Source organism: Diadema antillarum, unplaced genomic scaffold (assembly GCF_040938485.1).
Source record: "Diadema antillarum isolate AM-2024a unplaced genomic scaffold, OU_Dant_1.0 seq00001469_RagTag, whole genome shotgun sequence".
In the NCBI taxonomy this organism is placed as follows: Eukaryota; Metazoa; Echinodermata; class Echinoidea; order Diadematoida; family Diadematidae; genus Diadema; species Diadema antillarum.
This window is the reverse complement of record NW_027272208.1, coordinates 1,050,768-1,068,819: the sequence shown is the minus strand read 5'-3', so window position 1 is coordinate 1,068,819 and position 18,052 is coordinate 1,050,768. Positions and strand designations below refer to the sequence as shown.

Genomic DNA, 18,052 nt, shown 5'->3' with positions numbered 1-18,052 from the left:
ATTTGTCACAACAAAACAAAAAACCAACAACAATCATCGACATACATATTGACACGTATTGTAATCATCAACATCCACTCAGAAAGGCAGTTTGTAGTTACTTGATGAGTGGCTGCTGCATGAAATCTACAGCTTGACAGGTGGGTCTCCCAATGGGTGGAGCAAAATGTTGTCATGGTCTGAAAATGAACCTGACATGAAGCAGTCATCAACCAAGGGGAAATGACCAGAAAAAAATGACAAGTTGTCCGTCATCCCCTTTAAATTTGTTCCCTCTCTTCGACAAGGCAAGTGCAGCTGCATGAAACCATAATAGATACAAGACACTTTACATGCCCGTCTCCCGAGTCTTTAACATCAACTTTCTCAAAAGATTGTTCTTGGCACAAGTAATTTCCTTGCTTTTGTTCATTACAAAAATACCCTGTTTTCACATGGAATGGAGCATCTTTATGGCACAAAGAATCAGCTTTCATTTTGTTTTGAAACACATCTCACATTCATCAACTCACATTTTGGGACAAAAGGTCAAAATTAGAAGTCAGGAGCAGGTCACATACTGATGGCAAATAGGTCTCTAATAACAAAAGTGATCACTTGTTGATGTGAAGGTATATTTTGCACAAAGCCAAAACAGGCATTTGAGCTGTAACCATAATGGATTTGGGTGACTGTAAAAATGTTGTTCATGGATTGCCCAACCATGCAGCAAGGTCTGAATGAAGACACATACATACCGATGCTATACCTGGGACTATGAAGTAATTAATCTCCTCTTAGACCTCCCTCAACTCTTCCCTGATTAGCACTTCATACTAAATGGATTCTTAATTACTTCAGCAACCCTCCACTCATGGGGTATGTTCAGGATCACTCCTTGGACACAGTTTAGGTTTCACCACGGAGCTTTACAAGAAGCAGTAGCTCCATGGTTTCACCCTGCTGATATGCAGACAGACACATAGCAGGGAGGATATAATGTATTCAGTGGAAAACAACGAGTTAAAGGGTGTGTACAGTTCTGGTCGAGGTGAGGATTTAGCTTTTAACGTTTTGCGAGATATTCAAAAATCACTCTATGAGATGTCAAAGAGCATGCAATTCTAAGGGGTATCAAAAGTTTATTTGATGAAAATCGGTTTTGAAATGGCTGAGATATCCAAAAACAAGGTGAAACAAAGAGATCCTAATAAAGTTGTGGCCTGTCGCCTTTTATTATTATCACTTTTTTGGATATCTCAGCCATTTGAAAACCAATTTTCATCAAATAAACGTTGAATCCTACTTAAAATTACATGCTCTTTCATATTTCATAAGAGGCTTCTCATCATCTCACTTAAGAATGATCAAAACATGAATCCCCACCTCAACCAGCACTGTACAGTCCCTTTAAAGTGTAAAAAATACTTAGACAGACAAATAGGTTACTGATCTATTAGAACTAAGCATTGCCTAAACATGGTGAATGCTCATGATGGAAAATGCTCGTCATAATCGGTGGTTGGATGTACCCTTCGTCAAAAGAAGCGATCTAAAGATAACATCTGATGATATCAGGGAGTTGAGATGAAGTTTCTGTCCATCTCCTTGATATCATCAAACAAGCACAGAATTAATGTTGATATATTTTTTTTTCAGTTTTTCTCCCTCATAAAATGCAGGCCAACCATATTCAAAATAGAGTCAAACACTGGCACTTTTACACACATTAGTCGGACTGAGCTTAATGCGTTATACTACACTGTAGAATCAATACAGAGTTTGCTCTATACAAAATAACATCTGTCACTGATTTTCATAGGGTGCATCACGTGTGTCTATATTGACAAGAGAAATAAGCACTAAAATATTAAAGAAAAACTTCATTCTAATAATAGGAAGCCCTCATGACATGCATTGAATGCATTTGGTACAGAGTCTATATATGAATTAAATACATGTATCTACAAACAGAACTCATTTTAATCTTTACGGTGCAACCCATATTTCAAGGAATCTATCACAATATCTGCATGTTGACATCATTCACCAACATTTTATGGGTCAAAACAGCTGGCTACAGTTGGAGCAATACACATCTGAACTTTGTTCCATAACTTAAGTTCTATCTGAATGACATTCTGACCAAGCAGGTAATCCTAGATTTGTGCTTTCAGCTATTTACCACAAGAATGCTTTTCTGGTGCATAAATACAACTTGGAATAAAACCAGTGATTTGAAATTCTCATTGAAATTCAAAAAAAAAATTAGATGAAAAATTGTGAATATATCATTAAAGTGGTAGAAAGTGAAATGATAAATGTTTAATGAGCAAAATATCTTCTTCTCAGCAAGAGACACTAAATCTGTCCAGATCAATAGTACATGACATATTGTACACCTTCAAAATTGTAAGTTTATGGGTAAACTATTGACATAGTCAGTGAGCAAAACAACTTCACTATAGTCATTCTACATGGTAGGCCTCCTTGTCAACAGCAAAATCTATGCATATCCTGTGTATGGACAGTTTTGAACTCCCCTACAACTACAGACCCCACTACTTTCAAGTTTATCAAGTGAAGCCAATTTATCTAGTGTAATGGCAAGTTGATTATTTGTGTGAGTATGCGTGTGTCTCATTTTAATCCTCACTCCTCCCAAACCATCTTACCGGAGATGTTGAGCAGAAATAAATGACAGACAATCTAAGCATGAAATAAAATCTCATGCACTGAATATGTTTTGTAAGTCACTTCAAAATCTTACCATGATTTATCAAGCTAGTGAATGAAACACTTTCAGCATTATCCGACAGGAAGTTTTACAAGAAGATTATAAGAGCATATTCCTTACTGATTGATAAATCCCATGGGTATTTCTGCACTAAAATTTGTCGGACAGGACAGATCGCTCTCACACTCACAGTCATCATGAGATAGGCTGTGAGGAGTACTAGTATCAGGCAAGGCCTGCTCATGATGTAATAAATTCTCAGCTGGCAAGCAAGCCTGGCTTAACACAAGCTGGTGTACACACTGCAGCTACCACAGCAAATATATGTATATGAAATACATGAAATAATGATAACAATAATAATGATACTTGCCATTTACAGCCTCATTAGAAGTAGACCCTGTATGGTATAGATTAATTACGCACTAAAGTGCACACTTCCTGTCATTCTTACTGTTTAACATTGTCCTATATTTTCTAAGTGTAACCTTGCTATCAGCAAGCTTTCATTATAATTTCAAGAGGATGCATATGGCAATACAATATACTCGGCACAAAGTTTGGTGGGTTTTTTTTGTATATTTTTTGTGCCTTAATTCTGAGATTTCTTAAACACAAAAAACAAAACAAAAAACAAAAAAAAAACTGCAGATTCAATTCTTAGATATAATGAATATAATAAGGACATTAGAATTACATTTACATTATTTACATAAAATCTGATTCAAATGATTCTGAAATGAATTAAATTACATCTAATTAAAGTGCGTTATGTACATAAACGTGCATTTTTCCTACCGCAAGGACTGAGGGAAGTATCCTGAAAGTTACTCTGGAGTCACTCTAGGACTACTAGATTTAACAACAACAACAACAACAACAACAGGCATTTCATGGAATCAAGATGATATAGATTGTCTTGAAATATTCACTAACTCGTGGTATTTCTACTGATTGTCGTCACAATATCAAAACGTGTCGTCTCATATGAGAAATTCTCATACAACCAACGATGGCATGAGTCCCCCCACTGATCAGGTCTGCCACGTACAACACCAGAAGGCCTCTTTGATTAAAAAAAAAAAGAATATTAAAAACATGGATTTGTCAGTGATTTCACTGTTCCCTGTTTGTTTCTGGCAACTGTCAGTTGTCAGTTGAGTGTACATATACCATTCATCAATTCACACCAACAATCTTCATTTATATGAGATTACAATGTACCTCCACTTGTATATATAACCACAGAGGAACATCATTCAAAACTAAAAGAAGATCAATGTCATTATCTCTGTATCACACTTGACACTGCTGGCTTAGGCTAATTCACGTGTAAATGATTCCTGCAAAAGGCACCCACCAACGACTAAATTCATACCTCATCGGGATCCTTCATAATGATGTTAAACATATGACATTTACCAAGATTGACGCAAAAGCAGTCATCAAACAAGGCGATACATAGTATATAAGATTTTAAAAAACAAACATGATTTTTAAAAGAAAATCATATTTACATTAGGCGTCATTCTATCATATAGTTTGATTAATGGAAGCACGATTGAATATACTGTAATGGTGACTTGGGTGACATAGATTGTAACTGTAAGGATATTAGTATTCATACACCACTTATGCTGAATTTTGACAGTTTAAAAAAATCTCTCTCTCTCTGTCTGTATCTATTCTTACTGGCTCGCTCGCTCGCTCGCTCTGTCTCATAAAATCGGTGATTGATTCATTGGTAAAAGTGCACACAAACTCATGATATACAGTCATACAAGAGAACAAACCTGACTATCAGTACTAGCCATTATATATCGACAGGAGCCATCTCCCATGAGGGCGATCCTGTCAGTGTAGTGGCAAGTGACGACAGAAAACTGCAATATTATGAGCAATACCAGTGCTATTTGTTTTACAAAAATTTGTGCAATATAAAAAGAAAAAAGTCGTTCTCACAACATTTTCCAGACTGAATGCCCATGCACCATGGGCTAGCTTTTGATGTATGTCCCTTCCAGTTGTTAACAGTGTCTGGACTACAAGTGAGCATGGATGGCTATATGGCACGTACATTATATTGTGAAGCATGTTATCATGCATGCCAAATTTTGTATGTACACATTTAAGAGAGATTGAATTTGCCGTATTGGACATGGTATGACTTCAGTTAGCAAACTTTTGCTAAATGCAGTCATCTTTCCCACTACAAAATGCTCATTGAACAAAGTAGTTGCTCAAAAACAACAGCAAGGATACTCATTTGAATTGACGGTGTCGATAATGTGCAGACATACATAAGTACAATGCTGCACTTCAGGGACGGGGGGTACTGGGATAAAGTGATACCTGATGCCCAAGTCAACCTCTTATGATGCAGATTAGCGACAGCAAGGATCAGCTTGCCCGCAGTCTTTCAGTTACCTTCCACAAAATCCTGCAGCAATCAACAGTGTGGATCGACTGTTACGCCATGGACTGACGAGTAACAAAACCTATCTTGTCCCATTCCTCCCTCTACACAAAGGTTGCTCTCAATTTTCTGCCGTCTTTCGAGATGATGACAGTCTCCTTGCCCTGAAAGTTAGTGTCTCCGCTGGCTGCACTCTTTTGGTAGGCACCACCACTGGCAGGCATGGTGTAACCCTGTGCCCCTGTTGACGAGCCACCGCTGGCACCACCTATGGTACCACTGGACGAAACTCTTGGTCTTGCTCCTGCTGCAGAGGGGTGGGACCATGTTGGGTGGCCACCAACTTTCTTGTATGGGATTTGTTCGCGCGAGCCATGCAACCCTGGTGTGGTCTGGGCATCGGCACTGGAACTAGTCACTCTGGACCAGAACTCTCCGTGCTGTGAACCCTGTCGACCGGCAGGCTGAGTGCCACTTGACAGAGCGCCCGTGGAGTTCATACTTGGTGCAGAGATAGTTCTCCCTATCCCAGCACCCCTGCTGCTGTGGTACGAGGGAGGGGGCTTTAAGACCCGGCTGTACATCTGGCTCACATCCGGCTGTGCCTTTGGCGGGGCTTCAACTGTGGGACTCAATCCGTAGAAGCTCCCATCAGGAGTGGTGGGGATGGGGCAGTAGTTTGAGTAGCAATTGTTTGTTTCTGTTTGTATGTCCGGAACACTCTTGGAAGTCGGGAGGAAGGTGTTGTTATTGTTGGAGCAGGACAGCTGCGCGGCAGAGACGCTGCGCGAGTAGCCATTGGAGGCATAGCTACCGGAGTCCAGGATGGGTTTGCTCAGTAGATCTGGCGTGTGACCTGGCAGGGTGCTCCCAGCACTGAAGGGGTGTATAATGGGGGTCTGCCTGGGGGAGCCAATGTCTCTGCTAGGACTCTCCTGCTTGTTGTTTAGGGAAGGGGGAGGTGTGTAGTTTGCCATGGTCTCCTGTAAGGTAGAGTCAAGGTCTGACACTGGGGGCAGCGGGAGCTTGGACTCCGATGGGGAGGAGGTGAGAGTGGCATTCAAACTGGGTTGGTCCCCGCTGCCGTAAGAGCTATTAAACTCCAGTGAGTAGGCGGTGTTGTTGTGCCCACGGTCGGTGGAGTCATTCCCATCACTCAGACTGTGTCCGTAAGCTCGTGGACTCAATTTGTCCGCTTGATTTGCAGGGTAATTTCCCAACTGGTAAGAGTCTGGTGTCATAGACAGAGGCACCATGTCTGGTTTCTGGCTGTAGTTTGCAGTAGACGTGTCATCCCACGAGGTGTCCCGGTAGGTGCTACTCACGACAGTGTCGTTGAATCGCACAACCGGATTCCGTGGATTCGAACCGCCGAACAGTTCCTCGGCCTGAGAATGCGTGGGTAAGATGCCATCAGAGAACACTGCCCCACCATTCACCACAGCGTTCGGTCTGGGAGGCGTGGACTTCGGACGTAACTTGAGAGCTTCGATGTCGGCTGCCGTGAGCTCTTTGTGCTGATGGTCCTTGCCGGAGGACTCCAGTGGTTGCGTCCCGTAGGGAAGACCAAGAGAACTCTTTGGACGGTTATCAATGGGATTGGCGGAGGATGAAGATGTGCTGGGCACCTTCAGAAAGTCTGGAAGCTCAAGATTGCGGAGTGTGAGGCCCCTCTGGTCATCAAGGCGTTTATTCTGGGCTTTTGAAACCATGGCAATGAGATCTAGTGAAAGAGATGCAAGAGAGGAAAAGAACACATCAATGAACAAAGGGTACACCTTGAAGAGTTTAACCTTACCATCTTCCTCATATCAAAGTAATACCTGACAAAAATGTACCCAAAGAGTGCAATCTATTGACATTCATTTTGTGAATAATTATCAATGAGACACTACTTATCCACCTGCTTGTAGTGAACATCATACATCACAGGTACATGGACATCTCATTCCCAGTAGTATTACATTTCTTCTTTGAATTCCATGTAATTTCTGTGCTTTTTATTTCGACTGTTTTCGTGCATTGATAAACTTAGCCAGCTTCTTTCACCAGAATGTGGACTCAATCTTTCTTTGTATGCTTTTCTAGGTGATGAAAGTCTTTTAGGATTCTCCTATGCATTCTCCTATATATACTGTATTCAAAAGTACCGATACTCAAAAAAAAACTTGATTTGAGTGTTTTGGAAACAATATAAAACAAAACAAAACAGAACAAAGTGTGTAAGACATGTATGCAAATGAGCATGTTACTTCTGCTTGGCACTCGGCAGGGGCCTGAAGAGACAGTGCATCAAAAATAATTTGGCAACTCGTAACAGCGTGATCCCCAAAGCAAAAAAAGAGTACAGAGAGAACTTGCTAGTGGTCCGCATGCAATTCTGTGAGCCCTTAACCATAAGGTGTTGTAAGATTAAGATACATAGGAAAGAATATTCCCTGCACAGCACTACGGAATATGTAAGAAAAAGTGGGAAACACAGAAAGTGGAAATAAGAGAAGTTTTATGGTCTTTTGAAGTATTGAATGAATTAAATCAAGTGAAAAAAAAAGGAAAATTAAAAAGACGTCCTTACTAATATTTTCACAGAGCAGAAATAAAGAATGTCATGTTATCATACCACACTGAAGTTTTGACAAATATTACATGTTAACTTCATTATGACTGCAATAGATATCATTTAAACAACAGCTAGCATAACTGTTATGACAACACTAATATGTAACCAATATACAATGTAACCAATATACAATGGCAGATGTGTAATCCTTTTTCTGAATGCTATTGACTATACTAATGTGTTATCAAAATTGTAACAATATGTGAGCTTGAATAATGTAAAAATAAAATCAACAGAAATGATGGCATAATTGGCTGAGCTGAAACAAAATTGAAAAGCCACTTGGAAGGAAATGAACGTGCTATGTCATACTGCCGGTATGCATAAGGACGCAAGTCCATAACACTTGACTGTCGCAACTTTCTAGTTCATCCTCCCCGCCTGGGCTTCATTTGGGCCCCATCAAGTTTCCTAGGAGGAATGGGCTGTGGTATCATGGTCATATTGCCACTCTGGAACCTGAAGGACATGTGTTTAGAGCCACTGCAGTGCCTATGTTACTGCGTTAAAGGGAAACATCAGCTCCACTGCATCCCAACATGATCACTCTTTGATGGATGGAAAGACAAAGGTCATCCCCTAGGTTATAGCATTTAACTTTTAGACTTTGCTTGATGGCTTTAGAATTAAGTGGACCATGAACATGTTTTTTTTTTCTTTCACTGGTCTGTGGTGTTAAGGCTTCAAAACAAATATGAGTGAAGTGAGGTAGGTGATATCACACGCTGCGCTAAGGCTAGCCTGGCTTATTCTGTTGCAGTTAAAAAGTTGATTCCTACCTTTCAATTAGTGTTAAGATTTTTAATTCTTTTTTTTTTTCCAAATGCACATATTGCTAGCACAAACATTGTCTGCAGGTAATAGCACATCTTCACAGAGCTGAATCTGCTGCCTAGTATGCATGGACATTAAGCAATGAACTTTAAAAAAAGAGAGAAAAAAAAAATCCTTTGTGCAGTGTTGCCCTCTACAGCTCCTCATTGCAACTCCCAAGCATGATTGCCCATACTATGTCATCTCTTATGTTGGAGTGCCTAAATCTAATTCTTTTGAGGATTCTTCACAGGAGTATCAGAGAGCAAAATGTTACAAGCGCTTTCCCTCACTACCCGCACAACCTCACAATCCCGACTACATGACATGACATGATAGCCCATGTTCTACAATGCGGAGCTTGGACTGCAAATGAGTAATAAACAAGAAAAAAGATAGCAGCACAGATGCAAAAACAATCACTCATCCCAGTGGTCGCAGTAAGCTAAGCTTGATAATCTGTCTGATTATTTGTGCTACTTGATGTATAAAAGGCCTTAATGCTTGAAACTTAATGGAGTCATTGATGTAGTGATGCATTGGGACAACAAAAATATGAAGATCTACTCTGAACAAATGCACACTTTTGCAGTGAAGTACAACATCACTTGAATCTCATTTGTGTGTAAGAACCAAAGGACACAGTGTCTGAAAAGACTCATTCCGAGACATTTATAAGATGCCCCTCTAGTTTCTATGAGACTGATCACACCTTTCTTTTTTTCTTTTTCTTTTTTTGGTTGCTGTTGCATTATCCTAAAAATGGTAGTTATGAATGATACATACATGTCCATCAATTCTTACATCATTTTAGTAAAATTCCCACAATTGGGAAACAGAGAGATAATATGAATTTAGTCATTCATAGCATTAAAAAATGCATGTTAATGGGCTTACACTAGTTTAAAAGAAACTAATGACTGCTATTAATCAATATCAAAATCAATCATTGCTGGAACTACTCATATCTGGTATCATTAATATTCAACAATGTCACACTATAACTGAAGAGTAGTATGAAAAGAACATGGTAGGTACAATGTAGTTAAACATAATTATACTCTAGGAAAACAAAAGATTATGAAATAAGCACTTATATCGGCATAATCACAGATTCAACATTAATTTTTCACAGACTAAACTCTTTTTAAACAACTGGCTAGTCTCAATATGCACATGGCATAAGGACAGTTTGATTACATTCAAGGTACAAAAGAATGACTAAAACAGAATGAAATATTTAAGTGCCCTACGTTTGTATTTTGAGTGCACTTTTATAAACTCATAAGATTATGAAGGAAAAAGGGCAAGATTGTCAAACTACATACAGGGTATAAACACAAATGTTTGGATGATTTAGTAATGCAGTTGTTAGTAAAATGACTTCTCTCATAAAAAATGAAATAAAATAAAACAAAATTATCTAGATATTCTAATGACATGTGGATAGACCACATGCTTCTCACCCTTGGTGATTTCTGACCAAAATTTAACGAGAAATGGGTAACAAGCAAATTTGAAAGCAGATCTGATGAAAGTAGCTGGAAAAAAGGGCTGATGATGCAAGACTAAACAAACAAAAAAGAAAAGCATGCAGACCTAATTACAATTTACAACACTGATGATAACAGAATGTACAGCAGATAAATAAGGGGTGTGTATACATGTGTATGTGTGTTACGGCATGCATGCACCTGTGGACACATCACTAGAGTTACAACTGGGGAGAAGAATCCAACTTTTCCCTACCAATCTTTTATTCTTTTTTCAGAGTCGATGCAGATTTGCAAATGTTGATGCCATAGCATCAAACAAAGACCTCTGGACAACAAAAGACATAAATACATAGAAAGCATTGCATTAAACCACAGATAGCATTAAAGAGATTTGACTGGTAGAGCAACATACAAAATTTATCATGTCTGATGTATTTTACTAGAAGGCTGAAATCTACTCCTACAAGATGAGAGAGAAAAGAAGTAATATTCACAAAACCACTTCTTCACTGAGGAAACACTAGCTCTTCAAATACAATTTTGATGAATATCAATGCAGATAGACGGCATTATTCTGTTTGTGCTTTATCATCTCGATGTGATCGTTGGATGTATCTTCCAAGTGGATAAGTGGGGGAGAAGCATATTATATATACTTGTAATTCATTACAGCTAATAACCACACATTTTCTCTTCAAAAGTAGTTACGCATCAATACTTGTCAAAATCAATTTGCCACAGTAACCAGTCCAGCTGTGCTAATTCCATGATGAACAATAAATCAACCAAAAAGCATCTGAAGATCAAATTATGCAACCTTCTTTAATGACATGGGTCTCACATGTATTGCTTTAGCATTCCTTTTCAGACCAAGATGCATCCAATACATCAAGTATTGCCTTTCCTTCTTCATCTTTTTTTTTTTTTTTTTAAGGAATTTGCTGCTTTTGCTGTTTCCTTCCTACAGTGACAAATTACAAACAAATCCCCTCTTACTATTGAGATCGTCTGACCTGGCAGACAAAGTTTCAAAGAAACATTCACTAGTAAGTTAGTTACAGGGAGACGAGGAGTAACAGAAAGGAGGTGCAGAGCCTATCTACCAAGGGGTGCAGGACCAAGTGGGAGAGGGGTCAGGCGGCTACAACACAGTACAACAATTTTCAAACTGGAGAGAATGCTGGGAAAACAAGAACTCATGTCTGGGACAGGGGTAGAGGGAGGGGGGCAAGAGAGGAATGGGTTGACGTTTATGCCATGCACAGGCACGGTACAGAGTCTATAATGGTCACCTGGAGCAAATTGAAACATCAGAACAGACTAAAACTTAAGTTCAGACAAGGAAAAAAGGAAATCACAACTTTGATTAAAAAAATGCCTAAATTTTTTTCTCTTTTGCAAATTCATCGAATTCAGAGAACAATATTGACCTCCTGACTTTGTTCGTAAGAAAAAAAAATGGTTTCCTGTTTAAACTGTAAAAAGAATAATAATAATAATGATAATAATAATAAAATCTGGAAATTAACTCAGGCATTTCCGAATGCATGGAAACATGGCTAAATCCAACATTTGATCCCATATTAAAAGCTGCTTCTGGTCTGATTGTTAGTGAAAGTCTGCCTGCATAAAACCAGCTATACTAACCTTCGGTGTCCTTGTCCATGATTTTGAGATTTCCTTTCCTCCGCCCCTCCGTTCTCCCGTTGGTTAAGGCCGGTTCCGCTGCTGGTATAGCCGTGGGAGGTGCTGGGGCTGGGGCTGCGGTAAGGGTGCCCACCTTGGTGGCAGGGGAGGCGGCGGTAGCAGCTGAAAGGTTTCTCTGGTCTCTCCTGGTGTCACCAGGGGGCTGCATGGACATTGTGGCAGTAAGCTTGGAGAGAAAACAGTATGAAAATAGACATGAAAACTCTAGATTTTCCTACACGTGCTCTTAAAGGGATGGTATAGTCTCGGTTGGGATGGAGCTTTGGGTTTCCAACAGTTTCTTTTTGATGAGTCTTAGAGACAATGAGAAACCTCTTATAGCATATGAAAGAGCATAGAGTCCTAAGAGAAATTCAGAGTCTATTTGATGAAGACTGGTTTTGAAATGGTTGAGATATCCAAAACACAGCAATTCTATAAAAAGGGGGGACCCACCTTTTATTAGGACCCCTTTGTTTTACTTTATTTTTGGATATTTCAGCTATTTCAAATGGATTTTCATCAAATTAACACTGACTTTCTTTTAGATTTTTATGCTCTTTATAGCCTCATATCTGTTTCTCTTTTGGGCAGATTCATAATAAGAGAAATCCTAGTCTGGGTAAATACACGGTCACTTCATATTCTGCTTTGGAATAATGCTGGCAATGAAGGAGAGTAAGCTCAGAACACCAGACCTTCATATTTGTTGAATACATTTACCTGCCAGCACAAATGTGAGGGACATGGGCTTTAAGATATTCAACAAAGAAAGCACTCAACATTTTGTAGCATCACATCGAACCAAAATAACAATATAATAGATTTTTTTTTTTAATGTAATTCTGAGGCTGGCATGTTATGGTACATCACTGAAATTTTCACTTGCTAAAATTAGTTGAAGGTTGCTTTAATTTGGAAATGTGGACCACAACTAGTTCCTGTTGACTAGTGTGAAACTCCAGAGGATGAAAGGTAGGGAAAGCCAGGGTTGGCAGAGTTTCCTTTGCTTGTTTTTAACTCTCTCGCCCACATCACCCCCCCCCCCCCCCCCCCCACCAGCAAAAAGCGCACCAGACAGGAGGTGACTGGCTATCAACTTAAAGTACATCTTCACACAACTAGAGAAGCACTCTGAGAGCGCTCGGCAGACCTCCCCTAAGCAGCTCATTTCCACCACTGATCTTGTTCTTCCGTAGAGACCAGTGATTTCTACCAGTATGTATGCATGCTGAAAATCATCCGATTTCCCAATATAGAAATCTTTTGTTACATCGTCAATGCCAGCTGCACAGCGCGCCTCGCCCTGGACCAGAGACTAGAGCACGCACTCTAGTGCGCATATGAAAAACTCAAAAATACACAGCTTAAACTACCAGGTTCACTGACCCTACCTGCCAAAATATTGAAAATCCTTCATAAAATCCATAAAAATTCCCAGATCACTTCCCAAATTTAATCATCTGTTGATTGTGTCATTCTCAACCTTCCCTGTAAGTTTCATCTAAATCCGTTAACAACTTTTTGACTTATTTTGCACACGGACAAACAAACAAACAAACAAACGCCAATGAAAACATAACCTCCTCCCTTGGCGGAGGTAATAGATACAGTGTAAGAAATCAAGAGTGTGCCTCGGGGTGGTGATATGACTGAGGCATGCAGCTCGAAACATACCTTAGCCTTCAGCATCTCAGTCTGCACAGAGCTGGTCTTGGGGTCCTCGTCACGGAGGAAACTGTCGACGGAGGCTGCCCTCGTGTGGCTGATTTCATCGCCTCCCTGCTGCGTCCCGCTGGTGCTGGGACCAACGGACGCCCTTCCGCCAATGTCATAGGATCCTTGGGAGGTAGACAAAAAGACACAAACAGTCACAATGACTCTCAAGGGTATCATTCTGGTTGAATTTCCCCCATCACTTCCGACACTTGCTTCCTTTCCAACATTTTTCTCTGTCAACATTTCACTGAAAACCATGAAACAGTCAATTTAATCAACCCAGCACATCCTGCAACGGAAATTTGTGAAGTATGACTCTTCAAATAGAGAAATGCATGCCAATGACTGTGAAATCTTCTTTTATACATCAGGCATAAAAACAAACTGTTCCAAACAGCTAAACATGATGGATGCAGAGTCCATAATGAATCATTGAAAGGCAGTACATTTTCATCAGTGAACATTGTTGATGTCAGTGGAATTCAATTCAATTCAATTCAATTTATTTATTTCCAAACAGGGAGTAAAAAAGAAATACAAATAACATCACAGAATTTGCACCTTAGCTTATGCAAAATACAATGGATATCTCCAAAGTGGAGGAATCAACAATAGGCCTTTCAAAGGCTGATCCCTGTCAGATAATGGAGAAATCTACGTTTAAAAGACACCCTTCCTCACAAACTAACTTATCAAATATCCAAATTGACCAGACATAAATTTGCAGACTTTTCATGATATCTGTGTCTGTGGACTCAGTCATTCTTAAATCCAATGGTCTTCACTATTTCCTAAGACCTCTTCAATAGATTCCTCCGTTCCTTGGCCAATGCAATCCTTCTTACCACTGTATGTCTTCAGTGTCTCAATGAGAATCCGTTGTCCATCCAGCGAGGCCACAGTGAAGTCCAGGTCCAGGGGGACCGGGGAGTCACTCTGGAGACGGAGAAAAATGTTTTTTGAGCCAAGTTTGGGGGGTTTCTATTCAGGTAGTTCTATGCTTTGATATGATCTTACTGAAATAACTCCTGACCTTCAAATAGGTCACTGCTGTATCATTTCAAGGCTTTTAAAATACAGCAAAACTTGAGGATGACAGCAACAATAAACATGAGGATAATAATAATAATAATGATAATAATAATAATAATAATAATAATAATAATAATAATAATAATAATAATAATAATGAAAATACAATAAAAATACAATAACATAATATTAATATAATAATAAAAATATGATAATAATGATAATAATAATAAAAGAAGAGGAGAAGAAATACAACAATGAATATACATTACAAGATCACACAGAAACTACAGTGAAGCTCCAGATATAACTATCAATGGAAAAATAAGGAAATCCCAGGTTGGGATAGAAGATAAAGTCTGAATATTAAATTCTTGCAGACCCTCTTTTCCTTTTTGACAAATTCAACTCAACTGGAGGTGCTCCAAAGCCTGAAATGTAATCATCTTGCACCATTTGACTCACCAAGTGGACCACCAAGGCATCCAGGTGTAGCTTGTACTTGTAGGCCACTGGTCTCAGTACTTCAATGATCTTCTTGGACAGCTTGGACTTGACCCCTATGACTCTCTTGTTGGGCAGCTCAATCCTGCAAAAGCAATTGCACAAGAGTAAAGAGGTTCAGTGTCTTCAGCGTCATAAACCTATACTCTTCAAGCATTGTGGAAGAACGGATAAATCATTTCCTCTAGCTCATATGTGACAGCTTTCATTTGCACAGCCTCGTGAAAGGGTGTTGAAAGATATAATTATATTAAGTCATGCTCTTTCTAGAAAAATGTTTTTTTTTTAATATTTTCTTCATATTGTTTTCCAAACATGACGTCACAAACTGTAGTAGTCTTCTTATCCGGCAATGACGGTACCAAAACTTAAACAATTCATAAAACTGGAATGGCTTGTCCAATTTCCCTGAAACTTTCACTGATGTGTTCTACTGACATTGCTGCATTCATTCAATCAACATGTACAGTATATCTGGGTTTCATTCCCCTTTTTGGCTTGGCTTGAGTTTGGCCATGGTGTACACAAAAATCTGTGCATTTTATGTGAGCATAACATTGTCTACTGGACTCACTTGAAGAGGACTCTTCTCTCCACAATTATCTGGCGTCCAATCAAACTGGTGGCCATCTGGTCCATGTCCACCAACTGTGGGGAGATGCATGCAAAATGCCTTTGAATGTAGCGTATAGAGTCAATTGGAATATTACCAACATGTCACGGCCAAATTAGAATAAAAAAGAATATTCTGGAAGCAGGAACCTTGGGACAGGGGTAAAAGGCTTCCTCAACATTTTTGATTAAGATCTAGGCAGCACTCACCTGGGATTTTACTGCATAACTTGGGACAGACTCAAAATCACAACTTGGTGGCTTTCCAGACAAGCCGGAAGGAGACTTTTTTTAAACTTTTTTTTTCTAGATGAAAGTCTGCTTATATAAACGTTGGAGGAGTGTAACATTACAAGGCTACACCTGCTCTTCATCCACTTACGTGTATGTCTCCGTACTGTTTGATGGCGGATGCATAACCACAACCACCGCCACCATTTGTACTATGTGCACTTTCATAATTTTGTTCCAACCAGGGCAAGGTTGATCATATACCAGCACAAACATATTAGTGAGGGAAATGGAAAACTATGCTGGGAAGATTCTCATGATAACATATAGTTGGTCCAGAAAGTTGAATCCGTATAAAATCAACTGAATTATACACAAATTCCAAGAATAGCTTTATAATATTTGGAATGATCTTTAACTCAAGTTCTTCAGCAATAATTTCAGACTAACATTTTTTTTCTCCTCACTTTGGTGAATTTAGCATACATGAATGCTGAAAACAATGAGCATTTTTTAACAGAGGACTTCTTTTTTTTTTTTTTAATGAATAAATGAATTTGAATGGAAGACTTTCAGGTTTCGAGACAAAGAAGATTTGTCTGTCAGCTACAGTACTGACAGCAAATTATTTTCCACATATTCACGAATATTTGCGCATTTTGCACATATGCGCACATATTAGCGCATCGTAAATTCAGGAATATTCGCACATTGCAAATGCGCTATGTACTATATTTCACTTCGGATATCAAGCGCCAATTATTTCCGAATATTCACGAATGTGCGATTCGCGAATATTCGGAAATATTCCCAAATGTTCGCGTGGAAAACAATTCGCTGTCGGTACTGTAGCTATAGTCTCTACACACTTTTTTTCTTTCCGCTCATAGATTTGCACTTATTTACACAAAATTCACACTTTTTACCCTATTTTGTTTTTTGGGTTTTTTTGGTGCAGTAACACAAGACTACACTAGAATGCAATGTCATCCCAAGCTTGCAACGACTGTATTTAAGAAGAGTGAAATCAACATATTTAAGAAGAGTGAAATCAACCAACCAAACAGAATGTTGTCATCAATATCTCAATGAAATGAGAACATGATGGGAGTTTTATGTTTCAAATATTTCCATAGCAGAGTGACACTGATAGCAACCTGAAACTATGATAGGATGGGGTGATAGTGTCTTCAACTCAGAAAACTTCCCTGACCTGCACAAAAATCTTCACCAAATTCCCTTTTCCGGCATGAAATCTACAGAAATATCATGCGTATCCTTTTCATCAAGCATTTGCAGTGCTGTGATAACTTGATGAAATAGCATGCAATGAAGATTTTGAAGTGGGTAGAGGTTGTAGTTGTTGGTTAATTGATCAAAAACAAGACATTTACTTTCATAATTTTGTGGGCAGAACTAGCAAGAATTCTGTGAGGTGATGATTCTAAATGTGGTTGCAAACAACATTAGAGTTTCTTGAAAACATCACAATACCAAACTTTCATATCTTAGGTATGATCTTGATGAAACTGCTACCACTCTGCTGGTCTGCTATTAACATTAACTTCAAACATAGAGAGGCATTTCACTTTAAAAAGACAGCGCTCTTGCCCACATGTCATCTAGACAGATATGTTTCATACCCTGTCATGTAAGTAAATGAACCTGATAACAGATTTTCTTGTCACACATATCACTGGTTATGTCGGAACGCATTTCTTTCTGTCAATTGTTAATCATTAATTCTTAATTCTATTGATCAGTATGATACGGTTGGTACTCAAAAGTATGGTGGTGCACCATGAAAATTAAATGAGCACAAGTAAACAATAACAACAAAAGAGCAAAGGCGTCTAAAGCTTTAACAATCTAAACAAATTGTGTTTTAAGCCTTCATAATAAAATGAGCACTTTGAATCTTTTATTTGCAATTGATTGGACACATGCAATTGCATGCCCGTTGATATGATGAAAAAAAAAAAAAAGAAGGAAAGAAATAGCATTAAAGGTTCATGTTTTCAACGATAGATGGAAAATATACATGTAGATGTGGATATTTCATCATTTCAAGCAAAGTGAAGCATGACTGTTTCTATTCTTTACTTTTGAGTAAGACTTCCTGTAGGCATTTTTTTCTCCAGCAGGTTAACAATGTACCAGCCTGCCATAATATGAGGGTACTACTAAGTATTGTCCATGAGTTAGCA

General features: G+C 38.8%; 1 protein-coding gene across 1 annotated transcript in view; it reads right to left on the bottom strand.

Annotated features, from left to right (window-relative positions):
• Positions 1–4,497: 4,497 nt before the first annotated feature.
• LOC139709754 (regulator of G-protein signaling 12-like) overlaps positions 4,498–18,052 on the bottom strand; it is a 75,586-nt gene continuing 62,031 nt past the window's right edge. Inside the window, 6 exon segments of the mRNA XM_071621716.1 lie at positions 4,498–6,855; positions 11,709–11,934; positions 13,425–13,588; positions 14,312–14,402; positions 14,964–15,087; positions 15,577–15,650. Coding sequence (XP_071477817.1) covers positions 5,237–6,855; positions 11,709–11,934; positions 13,425–13,588; positions 14,312–14,402; positions 14,964–15,087; positions 15,577–15,650 — 2,298 coding nt within the window. The 3' untranslated portion in view covers positions 4,498–5,236.